This window comes from Psammomys obesus, unplaced genomic scaffold, assembly GCF_907164565.1.
Source record: "Psammomys obesus unplaced genomic scaffold, mPsaObe1.curated_primary_1811, whole genome shotgun sequence".
In the NCBI taxonomy this organism is placed as follows: Eukaryota; Metazoa; Chordata; class Mammalia; order Rodentia; family Muridae; genus Psammomys; species Psammomys obesus.
The window spans coordinates 983,601-997,871 of NW_026596466.1; the positions used below are offsets into that span (position 1 = coordinate 983,601).

Here is a 14,271-nt window from a genome sequence, read left to right on the forward strand (position 1 = left end):
CAGATGGACAGGGAGGCAGGGATATTATACAGATGGACAGGGAGGCAGGGATATTATACAGATGGACAGGGAGGCAGGGGTATTATATACAATTCTGTGAACAATTTGTGTGCACAAATTGTGAGCAAGGGGCAGGTTTAGCTAATTGGGTAGGACCCATCTCTGTAGGGGAGAAGTCTTCCAGCCATAACCATTCCCGGGGAGAAAGCTCTGCTGGACATTTCTGCACATAGTCTGCATTTGCACTCAGCCATCCCTCTGAGCCTCACCTGGGGAAGGCTTTGCCAATCTATGGGGCTGAGGCCCTTGGTCCTTGACATGGCCGTGGTCCTACCAAACAATACGCATTCAGTCAGGACTCTCTCTACTCCCTACACCAATGTCCAACTGCCTCTACAAAAGAACCCAGTGCTCTTAACCACTGAGCCATCTCTCCAGGCCCTTTTTTGTGGTTGTTGCCTGTAATCCTAGCACATGAGCATATACTATCAAACCAGGGAAGGCCAAATAATATACTTTCCAAACCAGCCACATGGGTGGCCCACTTCTGATTAGACGGTCTCTCTTTCTTTTCTCTTCTTTTCTTTTCTTTCTGCCACCTGAGCTCTCCTTTAGACCTCTCCTTTTTGTTTTAATGAGACAGGGTCTCAATATGTACCTTAGGCTGTATCTTCTACCTGCCTCTCGCACAGTAGGATCACAGGTATGTATTACAATGTCCAGGCGTTATCTTCATTTTCTGCCAACCATGGCAGCACACAATTGTAGTTAAATGCTGAAGAGGCTAGCCTGGGCCATACCTTTAGCAGGGTTTGGTGGAACATGCCCATGTGCTAGGATTACAGGCAAAAACGCAAAAAGGAGCCTGGAGAGATGGCTCAGTGGTTAAGAGCACTGACTGCTTTTGCAGAGGACCTGGGTTCAGTTCCCGGGACCCACACGGTAGCTCTCAACTGTATGTAACTTTAGCTCCAGGGAATTCAATGCTCTCTTCTGGTGCACAGATACACACACAGGCAAATACATAAACAAACAAACAAACAAATAAATAAATAAAGAGAAACAAAGTTGAATCCAGTGTTTAAGAAGAAAATGTTGTGATGGGTTTGGTGGAACAGGCCTGTAATTCTGGCTGCTCAGAAGGCTGAGGCAGGAGGGCTGAAGTGCAGTAGATACAGAACTTCAAGTTCTTCTGAATGAAAAAGTTACTGAGTTCTGTTGCAGAGTGCATACAGATGACTCTACTGTCCTTCGTGAGGAGGGCTGGGTAGGTGGTTCAGCAGGTAAAGCACGTGAACCCACCTATGAGAATAAGAACCTCCATTAAAAAGCTGGGTGTGGCGGCAGACACCTAACTCCAACACTGGGGAAGGCAGAGCCACAAGGATCCCTGGAAGTTGTTGGCCAACCAGACTGGCTAAGTCCTAGGCTATGAGGTTCACTGAGAGGCTCTCAAAAGATAAGGTGCAAGGCAACTGTTAAAGGTACTGGACATCAACCCCTGTCTGCACACATACAAACAGGTAAATACACTGACACACAGACACAGACACAGACACACACACACACACACACACACACACACACAGTAGTTAAGAACACCTTTAATCCCAGCTTTCAGGAGGCAGAGGCAGGCGGACCTCTGTGAGTTTGAGACCAGCCTGGTCTACAGGGTGAGAGTGAATTCCAGGATAGCCAGGGCTACACAGAGAAATCATGTCTTTAAAAAACAAGACAAAAACAACAACAACAAAAAAAAAAAAAACACCCACAAACACAAACAAAAACAAAAAATGAAAGAGAGAGAAGGAAAGAAAGGAACGAAGGAAGAAAGAAAGAGGAGCAGTAATTCCATTAGCTTGGGAAACTGAAGAAGTAGGATTGTGAACTCAAAGCCATCCTGCCTGGGGCAACACAGAAAAATATCATTTCAGAAAGAACAATGCTGGGCTGTGACCCGGTGGGTGGGGTGCTGGCCTAGTGGGCAGGAAGCCCTGGCCTCCGTCCCCAGCGCTGCAGTCACTGTGCATGATGGCGCTCTATGCAGGAAGTGGAGGCAAGAAGGCCAGAAGTTCAAGGTCATTCTTAGGTACATGGTGAGTTTGTGGTCAGCCTGGAATACTTGTGTCAAAGCAACACAAGTTAGCACAGACACATTTTGTGAGATGTGTGGTTTCAGATTTAGCAGGGCAATGTCCAAGTCAAGAAGTTGGTAGGAAAATTATGTAACTAACACCTCAGTGACACTGACTTTTGAGGTTTTTCCACCCGAGACTGATGTCAGCCTCACACATTTGCAACACGCGCTGAAGGCAGCCCTCCCCAGCAACCATCTGGGAAGTCTTCAGTTCATAAGCAAGAACCTCCTGTTCTTACCTCATTTCAGCTGCACCCCTCCCCCAGCAGGCTTCCACACTTGAACTCAGTTTGAAGAACCGAAACCTTAAGGCTTGTTGAAGTTTTCTTCTTCTTCTTCTTCTTTTTTTTTTTTTCTTTCAATTGGCTGTAACTACCCACATTCCTATAAATAGAAAAGAGAGCAAGAGAGTGTATGTGGTTTCATTACTAAGGTAAAGACACCTGAGCTACGCACACTTGATCCTTGAACATGAAATTTAAGAGGTTGTAACGATCACAGTTTCAATCCTATATAAGGTAGTAAAAGCCCATCTGGTTTGTTTTCCGTTTGTTCCTACAACTCTTTCCCCCTCTGATTTCAAATCTAAATTGGTGAGTAGCAGGTGGGCCTACCAGACCCCAAGACCTTCTCTGCATGCACTGTATTAGACTTGTGGATTTCCTGCTCAGAATTCCTTCCTTATAAATCTGGCTGGCACTTGGGAGGGGTTTCGTCTCTCCTGCTGCATGGGCTAGTCTTTCACTAGGGGTCTGCAGCGTTGCAATTCTCTGGCTGATCCACGACAAAGATGTTGATTTTATAATGTGGTTAATTTTTAAATGACTTGCACCTGCCTTTGCTGATTGATTAGGTAAGTATAATTTTTACAAGAAGCATTGGACCTTAAGAAAAAGCTTTTATTTGGTTTCAGAATTTTTAAAGGCTCAGGCTGGCCTGGAGTCCACTGGGTAGCCACAGATCCTCTTAAACTCTTCTTGACCTCCCCTGCTCCTTCCTCCGGTGTATGGGAATTACAAGTATGCATGCCAGGCACTGCTTGGTCTTTTTGTGTTTTGTTTTTTATTTTTTTAACTGCAGTTTCAGAGTGCAGAGAAGAGGTGGCCAGAGTCTTTTCTGTTTCTGAGTTCGGCTTGGTACTCTGTGGCGAGTGGCTGAGAGTGTGTGCTCTTCCCCACGCTCCTTTTCTCTGGCGCCACTGCTCACATCTCGTTTCTTCTGTGTGACTAGGTGGAAAATGAGCATCACAGACATGCTCAGTGCTGACGACATCGCGGCAGCCCTGCAGGAATGCCAAGGTGACAGGGGCTGGAGGATAGCAAGTTCCAGGGGAGCCTGGACTTGAGTGGGGTCTTGTCTCAGAATAAGAACAAGGGGCTGCAGCTGCAGCTCAGCTGATGAGGTGTCTGCCTAGCACGTATGAAGACCTGGGTTCCACCCCCAGAATTACATATAGACCTGCATTCCTCACGCTATTGACATGGAGGCAGGAGGATCAGGAGTTAGAGATGATTCCTGGCCACACAGGGAGCTTTTGGCCTGCCTGGAGCATGAATCCCTGTCTTAGAAACAGACAAACAAATAACAGAGTGGAAAGGAGACCCCAGGCAGGCATGAGTTCCCACCGCCAGTGAAGCATCAGAGATTAAAATGTGAACTTTGCTGAAAGATTCGCAGAAATCTGTCAGTGGAACTGCAGCAAGTTAGACCACTACCATGATAGGAATTACAAGGCCCAAGTACGTGATTATGTTTACATAAGATGAAAGAAATTTACCAAAAGGGACTGGGGGGAAAATCAGGGGGAGCTGGGAATGTAGCTCAGGGTTAGAGCACTTGCCTTGCATGCATAAGGCCCTCAGTTCAAGTCTCAGTACTTAAAAAAAAAAGTCTTAGTAAAAAGGCTGGGGTTGTAGCTGAGTAGTAGGGTCAGCCTGAGCTATATAGTGGGTTTCAGGCTAGCCACAAACAAACAAGAGTCAGTCAATGTACTTATTCTCTTAAGCCTGTTTGAATCCACAGTCTCCCAGCAATCATGGGTTCTTCAGACATGGTGTGCAGCTTGTTGCGAGAGAGACAGGGCGAGAGGCAGGGGAGGTGGGCAAAACCAAGTGGAGAGGGCAACCTGGGGCAGAGCAGACAAGGTGATGTCACAGACCACCTAGACTTGGCTCTTGTGAGTCAAGTATCCACGGAGAGATGCTAGGAAAGTATTTTAATAGCCTGCATTTTCGCCACTTGGGCACAAATACAGAATATGATCCACTGTCAGGATAACCTAGTCTCTGTTCTTCAGACCCAGACACTTTTGAACCACAAAAGTTCTTCCAGACATCGGGCCTCTCCAAGATGTCAGCCAACCAATTGAAGGATGTCTTTCGGTTCATAGACAATGACCAGAGTGGATACCTGGATGGAGAAGAACTCAGGTGAGCTGTATTGAGCATATGAACATGGATGGGTGGGGCAGGGTGTGAGGTCCCCTTGTTTGCTAGCACTCTCTCCATGGTTAGCCCTGGCATTGGATATTCATATGGACTTCATATAAAGGACGTAAATTGGAGCCAGGCTTGGTGGCACACACCTGTAATACCAACACTCAAGGAGGCAGAGGAAGGTAGATTGCTGTAAGTTCGAGGACAGCCTGGTCTACAGAGTGAGTTCCAGGACAGTCAAGGCTGCACAGAGAAACCCTGTCTTGGAAAAACAAAACAAAAGAAAGAAAGAAAAAGAATGTATGTTGGCTGCCCCTCTACTCACATAGGGCACTGAATGTGGCACTGAAGACTAGGCACAGAGAGCAATTTGTTCAAGGGATTTCCTGTGGCAAAGGAAACAACAAAACTCTTAAACAGCAAAGGAGAGCTCTGCTTGCTAGAATTGACTGATGTTGTGGCTGTCAGACACATGTACTCCAAGGAAGGGAGAGGGGGAGAAGGAAGGGAAGGAGGGGAAAGGGAGAGGGAGGAAGGGAGGGGCTGAGAGCACAAGGTCTTTTAGGAACTTGCCACCAGCTTTTTGTGGTGCTGTAGGTATTTCCTCCAGAGGTTCCAGAGCGATGCTAGAGAACTGACTGAGTCAGAGACCAAGTCCTTGATGGAAGCAGCGGACAATGATGGAGATGGGAAGATTGGGGCTGACGGTAGGTAGCCTAAGACATGTAGACATAGGGATACCCAAGCGGGTGGGGGTGGGGTGGGCCCCTGGGTAACACCCCCTTTCCTGAAATTCGATTTCTGGAAGGGCAACCAGGCAAGCGTGCCAACCATGCACGAAGGTGTGGGGTCACCGAGGATGTAGTCCGGTGTGTGCTTAGCATGTCTGAAATTGGTCCCTAGCACTGCCCACCCCTCAACACACACAAATTCTGGGATAGAACTGATGAGATGGCTCAGTGAGTAAAGGCACTTGCTGCCAAGTCTGGTGACCTGAGTTGTCTCCCTGGGGCCTGCATGGTAGGGGGAGAGAACAAACTCCCCAAAGTTGTCCTCTGGCCTCCACACATGTACACACAGTTCTGGAAGACAGGAGCTTTAGAGGCTGAGATAGGAGAATTGGAATGAGTCACACACACACACACTGCAATGTGGCTGTGAACTGGTCACTAACTATGAACTTTGAAAGAATGGCTCCCCCCCCCCCCATGAAGGGACTAGCTGACCACTATTTTTGAGATGCTTTAGTCCAGCTTGAAAATAATGCAAGAGATGTCTGCCAGGATTTAAACAAGACAGCTCACTGCCCACCAGTACATGGTATCTAACAGAGGACAGGGGCTGGGAGACAACTCAGTCAACAGTGCATGCCTGAGTTCAGGTCCCCATCAGCTGTGTTAAAATCTGGGCGTGGCGCATACACCTGTGGTAGCAGCACCTGGTGGTGTGGGGAGAACGGAGACAGGTGGATCCTAGGAGCCTACTCACCACCCAACCTAGCCAAATCAGCGAGCCTAGGGCTCCATGAGAGACCCTGTCTCAAAAAAAGGGGGGGGGAGCAATTGAGGGAGATGATGATGTTAACCTGGAGCCTCTGCATGTACATGTGCACACATGGGCATGGGGACTTACACGCCGCCACCACCACCAGCGACAGTGAAGGACAAGTAAGCCAACCACTATTCACAGTGCTATGTGGACAGCGCCCTAGATTCAGATGTCAGAGGACTGTTGATGCTCAAGTTTGTCAAGCTGCTGACGTTTCCGCTTAAGTGGTGACTCACAGGGCATTATAGGGGCACCCTGTTTGAGGCACTAATTAGAGAAAATGAAAAAGGCTGAAGTAGATTCGTTTGTTTGTTTGTGGTAAGGGGTCTTGTACAGCTCTGGCTGGCCTAGAACTTGATATGCAGCTGGAGCTGACTTTGAATTCCTGCTTCTCCTGTTGCCAGCTCCCCGGTTCTGTGACTGCTGGCATGTGTCCCATACCTAACTGCAGATCCTTACTGAAGTACACCCTACCTGAGTGAATGCAGCTGTAGGTATCCCAGATCAAACAGCTCAGACAAAGGAAGCTCCATGTATTCAAACATGACGAAGCACAGCTTGTGTGTGATCCCAGCATCTAGCAAGCGGTGGAGTTTAAGGCCAGGCTTCACTGTATCATGAATTCTAGTTCAGCCTGGGCTATGTCTCAAATTTTAAATGATAATTTACAAAAAAATTCACAACCCTGAAGATGTCTAAACAGACATAAAAAAGTTGGACCAATTGATATAAAACAAACCTCCCTTTTCAGTTTCACTGTGCACCAGCCACAGTCAGGGCTTGAGAGGTGGTTAGATGGGTACGAATGTTTGCTGCAAGAGGATCTGATCCCAACACCCACGTAAAAAGCCAGGCATGCCCCCCCACCACCTGTAACCCCAGTGATGTCTGAAGTGGAGACAGGGGAATCATTGCAGCCTTCCAGCCTACCTCCAGGTTCAGTGAGAGACCCTGTCCCAAGGGAGTAAGGTGGAGGATAGTGACAGGGCAGGACACCCAGGACATTCTCCTCTGACCTCTGTGGGCTCACAGCTACACATGTACCACACACACACACACACACACACACACACACACACACACCACTCTCACGAGATTATAGCTATCTTTCTTTTAGAAATATCAACTAGCTTTAGGGGCAGGCTAAGATTAGGGCTCAGTGGAAGAAAATGTGTTCAAAGTCTGAGTCTACTAACAGCTACAGACAGTGAAGGAAAACCTTCCATGTTTATTTGAAATGAACCTGACCATAAAGCTGTTCACAGTGAACAGTCACGCCAATCCCTTCACTGCTGGAGAAAAATGACTGAGTTGAGCTCTAACCCAAGGGGTTGTGGCTATGAAGCTATTTCTTAAATACAGTTATGCATGGGGCTGGGGTGACGGCTCAGCTGGTCTACACCTGCCACGCAAGTGTAAGGACCAGGGTTCGAGTTCCCAGAACCTGCGCAAACGGTGCCCAGGAGATCCTGGCGGCCACCTGCAACCCCAGGTCTCGACGGGGAAGTGAAGACAGGGGACTCCTGAAGAAAGCTGGACGAGATGGGTCGGATGAGGTCAGAGTTCTAGGGTCAAGTGGTCGGTGCGGCCTCAGTAATAAAGTGAGGGGCAGTTGAGGCCGCCTGATGTCAATCTCTGACCTCCACCAGTGCACACACACACATCGCATACAATTGCACGTATATGTGCACACGCACACACACAGATTGTGCAAAGAAAACAGTGCACGTTGCTGCACAGGCTTGAAATCCCACACCTAGGCTGTGCAGGCAGGAGGAGAAGGAGGCGGAGCGCTATATAGAAAGTTGGAGACCAGTGCTCTACATTAGACCCTGTCTCAAGAAAATTATCTATGGAAAGCGACCCAGCTTTTCTACGGCAAAAAACCTGTGATATCAGCACTTCGGAAACTGAGGCAGGATAATTACTCTGAGGCCAACCAGAGCTGCACAGGGAGAGCCTCTGTAAAATGGCATGGAAAGCTGTGTGGATGCTGCCGACCCCCCGGACCTGTGTCTCATGGTATCTTCCAGGCATGCTCTGAATGGGACCATGCTTCTCTGAACTTTATTTCATCTTTTTCATTCTCAGGGGACAAAACACCTGAAAAACACTGAGCCACCTTCGCTGGCTGAGTGTGTTCTCTCATCTTCTGTTCTAGAATTCCAGGAAATGGTGCATTCTTAAAGCCCAAGTCTATGGAAGAAAGAGGAGGGGCATTCTGCCAGAAGGTCTCCAAAGTCCTGGGACTGGGAGCTCTCCAACCTATCCCAAACTCATTTGCTGATTCCCCCGTCTGCAAAGTGCTCCTTGTTTGAGGAAACGAGATGGTCTGTGGCCCTTCTCTGATGGTGGTGGGTAGGTCCTGATGATTTCTGTGAGCATCCCCTTCCTGGCAGACGATGCCTTTAAAAATCACCCAATAAAATAATTTCTCATCATTGGCTGATGTTTGGGTGTGTTAGTTACTGTCTCCTTGCTGCAAAAGAATGTATGACAGAAACGATGTAAGGAAGAAAGGGACAGTTTTCTTTGGCTCACAGTTTGAGGGTACACAGTCCGTTGTGGTGGGGAAGGCATGGTGGCTGGAGCCAGGCAGCTGGTCACGTTGCATCTTCTGGTCAGGAAGCAGGAAGAAGTGAGCTGGTGCTCAGCTCACTCCCTCCATTTTCTTTGGTCCAGGACCACATCCCAGGGAATGGGGCCATCCCCATTTATGGTGGATCTTCTCACTCCCATTAATATAATCTAGATGATTCCTCACAGACAGGCCCAAAGGTTTGTTTCCATGATTCTAGATTCTGTCAAGCTACTAATCATGGTAATTTCTTGTTTGTCTTGTGAAAGGATTTCAAAATTTAGCCCTGGCTAGCCTTCCAGGCTATGAGAGACTATGAGAGACCATGCTGGCTTAACTTAACAAAGATCCACCTGCCTCTAATTCATCAGAGGTAGAAAGGATTGAAGATGTGCAGTACCATTCCCAGCTAAAATAAGTAGTTCTGCCACTGTTGTTTTTTTCTTCAGCAACATAATGTGACCAAATCAATCTTTCCAAAGATCTCGGGTGCCCTCAAACACTGATGAGCCACACTACACTGTATATGAAGGAACAGGGGAATTGTTTTTGTTTGTTTTGTTTGGAATCTGGTTTTAAAAGCATCTAAATGTTGCAAATAAATATTATTGTCCTGCTGGGAATTTTACTCTCAGCAATCCAGCTAACTCTGAAATTAATATTCGTCAGAGAGATTTTAGCCACCATAAAAATCACTCTTACATGAGCCACACCCAGTGAGTGGTACACATCTGTAATCCCAATGCTCAGGAGATGGAAACAGTAGGATCAGAAGTTCAAGGCCAGCTTTGGCTTCATAGTGAGTTTGCAATCAACTTGGGCTACCCCCTTTCTCAGCCAGTAGAGGCACTGGCCACCAAGCTTGGTGAGCTGAGTGCAATCTCCAGGACAGACATGGTGGAAGAAGAGAGGTTGAGTCCCGAAAGTTATCCTCTGACCTCTGCAATCACACTGTGGCACAGTGCCCTCCCCACCAATATATAACTGTTAACTTAAAAATTACTCTTACACATTTGTCTTCTGCCGGTGGGTATGAGGTTGCTATGGAGATCTAAACGTAAGCAAGGGAAGACAGCAACAGCAGAACTGGGTTAAAGAACCTAGAGTGGTCGTTATTACAGCTCAACTTTGGCAGACTCATTTTGAAGTTGTTTTGACTTTTTCTTCCTATTCGACTCCCTTTGCAAGGACCACCTCTCCCCTGACCCCCCCAGCTCTTCTCACTCACCATTTTCCTGGCTCATAGGTGACAACACTTGAGCCAGTCACACCTAGACTTGCCAGTACCAATTGTGGCTAGCCTCAAGGGTCCTGTTACAGGGCTGGGGAGTCTCAAGCCAGGAATTTCTCATTAGGCTGCTTTCCAAGTGGCACCTAAAGCCATCCCTTGGCTGACACTGAGTGCCAGGGACATCTGAGAGACCTAAACGTTTTCCTAGGAGCTTGTTTAACAGTTCATACTCGTGTGTGTGTGTGTGTGTGTGTGTGTGTGTGTGTGTGTGTGTGTGTGTGGTGTATGCACATATGCAAAAGGGTCCATGTGTGTGTGGAGGCCAGGGATCAATGTCAGATCCTCAATCACTCTCCACCTTATTTTCTGAGACAAGGTATCTCTCTCTCTTGGACTTGGGCTAAGCTGGCTGGCCGGCAAGCTTATCCATCTCTGGCTCCTCAGTGCTGGTACTGCAGGCCCACAATGCTTTGCTCAACTTTCTGCTTGGGTGCTGGGGATCTGAACTCAGGTCCTCATGCTTGGACAGGAAGCACTTTACCTATGGAGCCATTTCTCCACTCCCTAGGCCTCATACTTTTAATCCAATGTTAAACCCATTCTTACCATGTTCTGGGGCTCTTCATCGCTGCCTCCCATGTGCTAAATACACTAGCGAGTATTTAAACTTCTTTAATCCCAGTCCTGAGGAGGCAGAGACAGGTGACTCTCTGTGAATTGGAGGTCAACCTGGTCTACATAGAGAGTTTCAGGCCAGCCAGGGCTACACAGTAAGATCCTGACTCAAAAAATAAAACCAAACCAAACCAAACCCAGCCAGGGGTTGGTTGCACACATCCTAGCACTTGGGAGGCAGACGCAGGTGGATCTCTGTGAGTTTGAGGCCAGCTTGGTCTACAGAGCAGGGCTACACAGAGAAACCCTGTCTTCAGAAACAAAAAACAAACAAACAACAACAACAACTGAAAGACCCCCCGCCTTACCCTAAGTTAAACATAGCTAACGCCATTTTGTGGTATACCACTGTTTTGAGAAACTCTGTAGGCTAGGTGGGGAACTGGAAAATTACTGAGAAACCCAGCTGTGTCGCCCACTTGGGATATCTGCGGTCAGGCTGCCCCAGTTGAGCTAAAAACAACTTGTGTTGATCACCCTCATGGGATATCTGTGGGACTGTTCCAGCTGAGATAGGAGTTCTAAGGAAAACAACATGTGGCGGCCCAAGTTAAGGGGTCATCATGACCGTTTCGACCACCCAGTTCTTGGTATCCTGGTGTCCCTGCCAAACTCTGACTCAAATTGTGGTCTCATTTAAATGTACCAATCAGCTCCCTGTAACCATGCTTCTCGCTTCTGTACCCGCGCTTCTGCTCTAAAACCCTATAAAAACCCAGCTTTCCACCCAGAGGGCGCGCAAGTCCTCCGAGAGACTTTGTCGCCCCGGGTACCTGTGTACTGAATAAAGCCTCTTGCTGTTTGCAGCCGAACAACTGGTCTCGTTGATCCTTGGGAGGGGGGTCTCCCTGACGGAAGATACCCCTCGGGGGTCTTTCACAACAAAAAACCCAAAACAAAGTAAAACAAAACCTCAATGGTATAGCAAACAAACAAACAACCCTAAATACTCCCCATATATAATCTCCAAACATCATTTTAGAAATTTAATTTTACAGTCTTTAGGAGGAGGAACAATCAGAGAAAGTGATCAGGGACTAGGAAGATGGCTAGCCAGCAAAAAGCATTTGTGATGCAGTTAGAGACAGGAGAGTCCCCAGGAGCTTGTGGACTTGTGTGCATCAGATAGATAGTGGAGAACCTGCCTCAGACAAGATGCAAAGAATTGGTCCTCTGACCTCCATACATATACTGTGCATGAACACCCCCCCCACACACAGATGTACACACACAACATTTGCATGTCCTGCATACATTCTGTTTCTTATATTTCTACTCAGTTTTGATTTGTTACACTGAGGGAGAACTTTAAATATGACATCTGCAGGACCAAATCAAAATAGACGACTCTAAGGAGTCTATCGATCCTGAGAAGGGCTAACCAAGCATACAAACAGCTTTATTTTCATGCTTGCCTCTGCTGTTTCCACCTAATCTGCAGAAGACTGATGAAATATGTTCAGCATGGAGCTGAATATTTTGACTTTAAAATGAAGGTCTACACTGATATATATTTTCCATAACTGAAAAACCAAGTGTCTTGTTTTTGATCTTTTCTTGCTTGTTAGTTAGTCTGTAACAGTGGCTTTAATTTGGACTATTTTTACCTAACTACAGTCTTGGCTTGTAGCTTGGCGAGGTAGTTTGGGATTTAGTGGGCATGACATCAAAGCCAGCTTTGTGGATGGCTTAATGTCTGAGACTCAGGATTACTGAGCGAGGTGGTACACGTTGGCAAGGCCAGCATTTGGTGAAAACAGGAAGATCAGGAATTTAAAGGCATTCTTGGCTACATAGTCATTTTGAGGCCAGGCTGAGCTATGTGATAACCTGTTTTGTTTTTTTCCCCGAAGAGAGGAAAAAAGCCAGGGCTACAGAGAACTGGAACTAACTCTGTAGACCAGGCTGACCTCAAACTCACAGAGATCTTTTTGCCTCTGCCTGCCGAGTGCTTAAAGACATGTACCACCATGCCCAGCAGAGACCCTGTTTTATTTATTTAAAGAACAACAACAATTTTTTTTTTTTTGAGTCAGGGTCTCATTATGTAGCTCAGGCTATCTTTTTTTTTTTTTTTTTTTTTTTTTTTTTTTAAAGATTTATTTATTTATAATTTGTACAATATCATGCCTGCAGAAGAAGGCACCAGACCTCATTATATAGATGGTTATGAGCCACCATGTGGTTGCTGGGAATTGAACTCAGGACCTTTGGAGGAACAAGTCAGTGCTCTTAACCTCTGAGCCATCTCTCCAGCCCCCTCAGGCTATCTTATAACTGGTGATACACCCGTTTCCACATCCCAAAGGCTAGGATTATTTGGCCTGTGCCGTCCTGCTTGCTAGCCTATAAATTTTCAAAACAGTTCTTTCTGTATTAAGATGAAAATGAAGATCGAAAATGCTTGTCAATTTTCTTGTCTACATAGTTCTGTGTAGCAACTACAGTTTAGTGCTGTGTAAACGAGTGCTCAGGAATCCAATTTCAAGCAAAAACCTATCCCCATATATCTGTTCTGCAACTGTTAGGGTGTGGGATTACTTCACAAACACTTAAGAAGACTGATGAAATCGGATTCTGCAGGATAGTTTCCACTTGGCCTGTTAATTTATTCACAGAGAAGACTATAGATTTACGTGTTTTCCCTTGTTCCAAAAAATCAGCTCTGTCGGTGGTAGGGTAGATTTTTAAAAAGGATTTATTTTATATGTATATATGTGCCTGCATGAATTTAGGTGTAGCACATTCGAGCAGGTGCCCACGGAGGACGAAAGCGGGCATCAGATCCCCTAGAGCTGGAGTTGCAGATGGTTGGGAGCTGCCTGAATGTGGGTGCTTGGAACTGAACCCAGGTCCTCTGTGAAAACAACAGGAGCGACTAACTGTTGGGCCATCTCTCCAGCTCTACCTTAAGGGAGATTTTTGACTTTTTCACTTTTGTTTATAGCCCACTGCTTACAACCTAAGTTGTAAGGTTGTAAAGGTGCCATATATTCGAGGATGACCTTGAATTTACGACCCTCCTGCCTCCACCTTGTCAGGCCTGGAATTATGGCTACACACCACCATACTCAGTTTATTTGTTGCGGAAGGGGAGAATCAACTTCAACAAGTTGTTTTCTGACCTTGACACGTGTGCCATGACAATCCCCTCCCAGTAGTAAATAAAAAACAAAAAACCAACTCCTCCCTCCCAAAAATACAACAACCAAACACAAAACCCAGATGTAATGGGCCAAGCTTTAAGAAATATGCATGTGCTCCCCTAAACGCTTCTTCATGCTTCCAAAATACCCTACCCATGGCGCACACTTTTAATGGCAGCACCCAGGAGGCAGAGGCAGAGACAGGAGGATTTCACTGAGTTCGAGGCCAGCCTGGTCTTCGTGGCGAGTTCCAGGCCAGCCAGGGCTACATAACGAAACCCTGTCTTAAAAACAAACACACAAACACCCCCCACCCCCACCCCCATTGTGACATTTCTCTTGAAATTCATGATCTTCCCCTTTGGCCATGACAGAGAGCCAAGAGCCAAAAAAGTAAGAAACACCACAGACTAAGAAATATGCAGGACTCGGGTCTACCCGGACGTACCAGAAAAGGACGGGGCAGTGCGGGTTCTTCTTCTGGGTCAGTAGCGACCTCTTCCGGGCCGCCCGCTAGGGAG

The 14,271-nt window shown here is 46.8% G+C and overlaps 1 protein-coding gene and 1 long non-coding RNA gene across 2 annotated transcripts in view; one reads left to right on the plus strand and one right to left on the minus strand.

Annotated features, from left to right (window-relative positions):
• The window catches only part of LOC129670167 (uncharacterized), a 45,038-nt gene extending 30,783 nt beyond the window's left edge, over window positions 1-14,255 (minus strand). The window contains exons 1-2 of the long non-coding RNA XR_008719132.1: window positions 14,199-14,255; window positions 2,377-2,521 (exon numbers count right to left, since the gene is read on the minus strand). This is a non-coding gene — a long non-coding RNA (uncharacterized LOC129670167). The remainder of the gene's footprint in view (window positions 1-2,376; window positions 2,522-14,198) is intronic.
• Window positions 3,375-8,523, plus strand: LOC129670166 (oncomodulin). The gene is made up of 4 exons (XM_055598631.1): window positions 3,375-3,435; window positions 4,434-4,566; window positions 5,170-5,279; window positions 8,282-8,523. The coding sequence occupies exons 1-4, from the start codon at window positions 3,375-3,377 to the stop codon at window positions 8,305-8,307; spliced, it is 330 nt and encodes a 109-aa protein (XP_055454606.1). The 3' UTR covers window positions 8,308-8,523.
• Window positions 14,256-14,271: the final 16 nt, after the last annotated feature.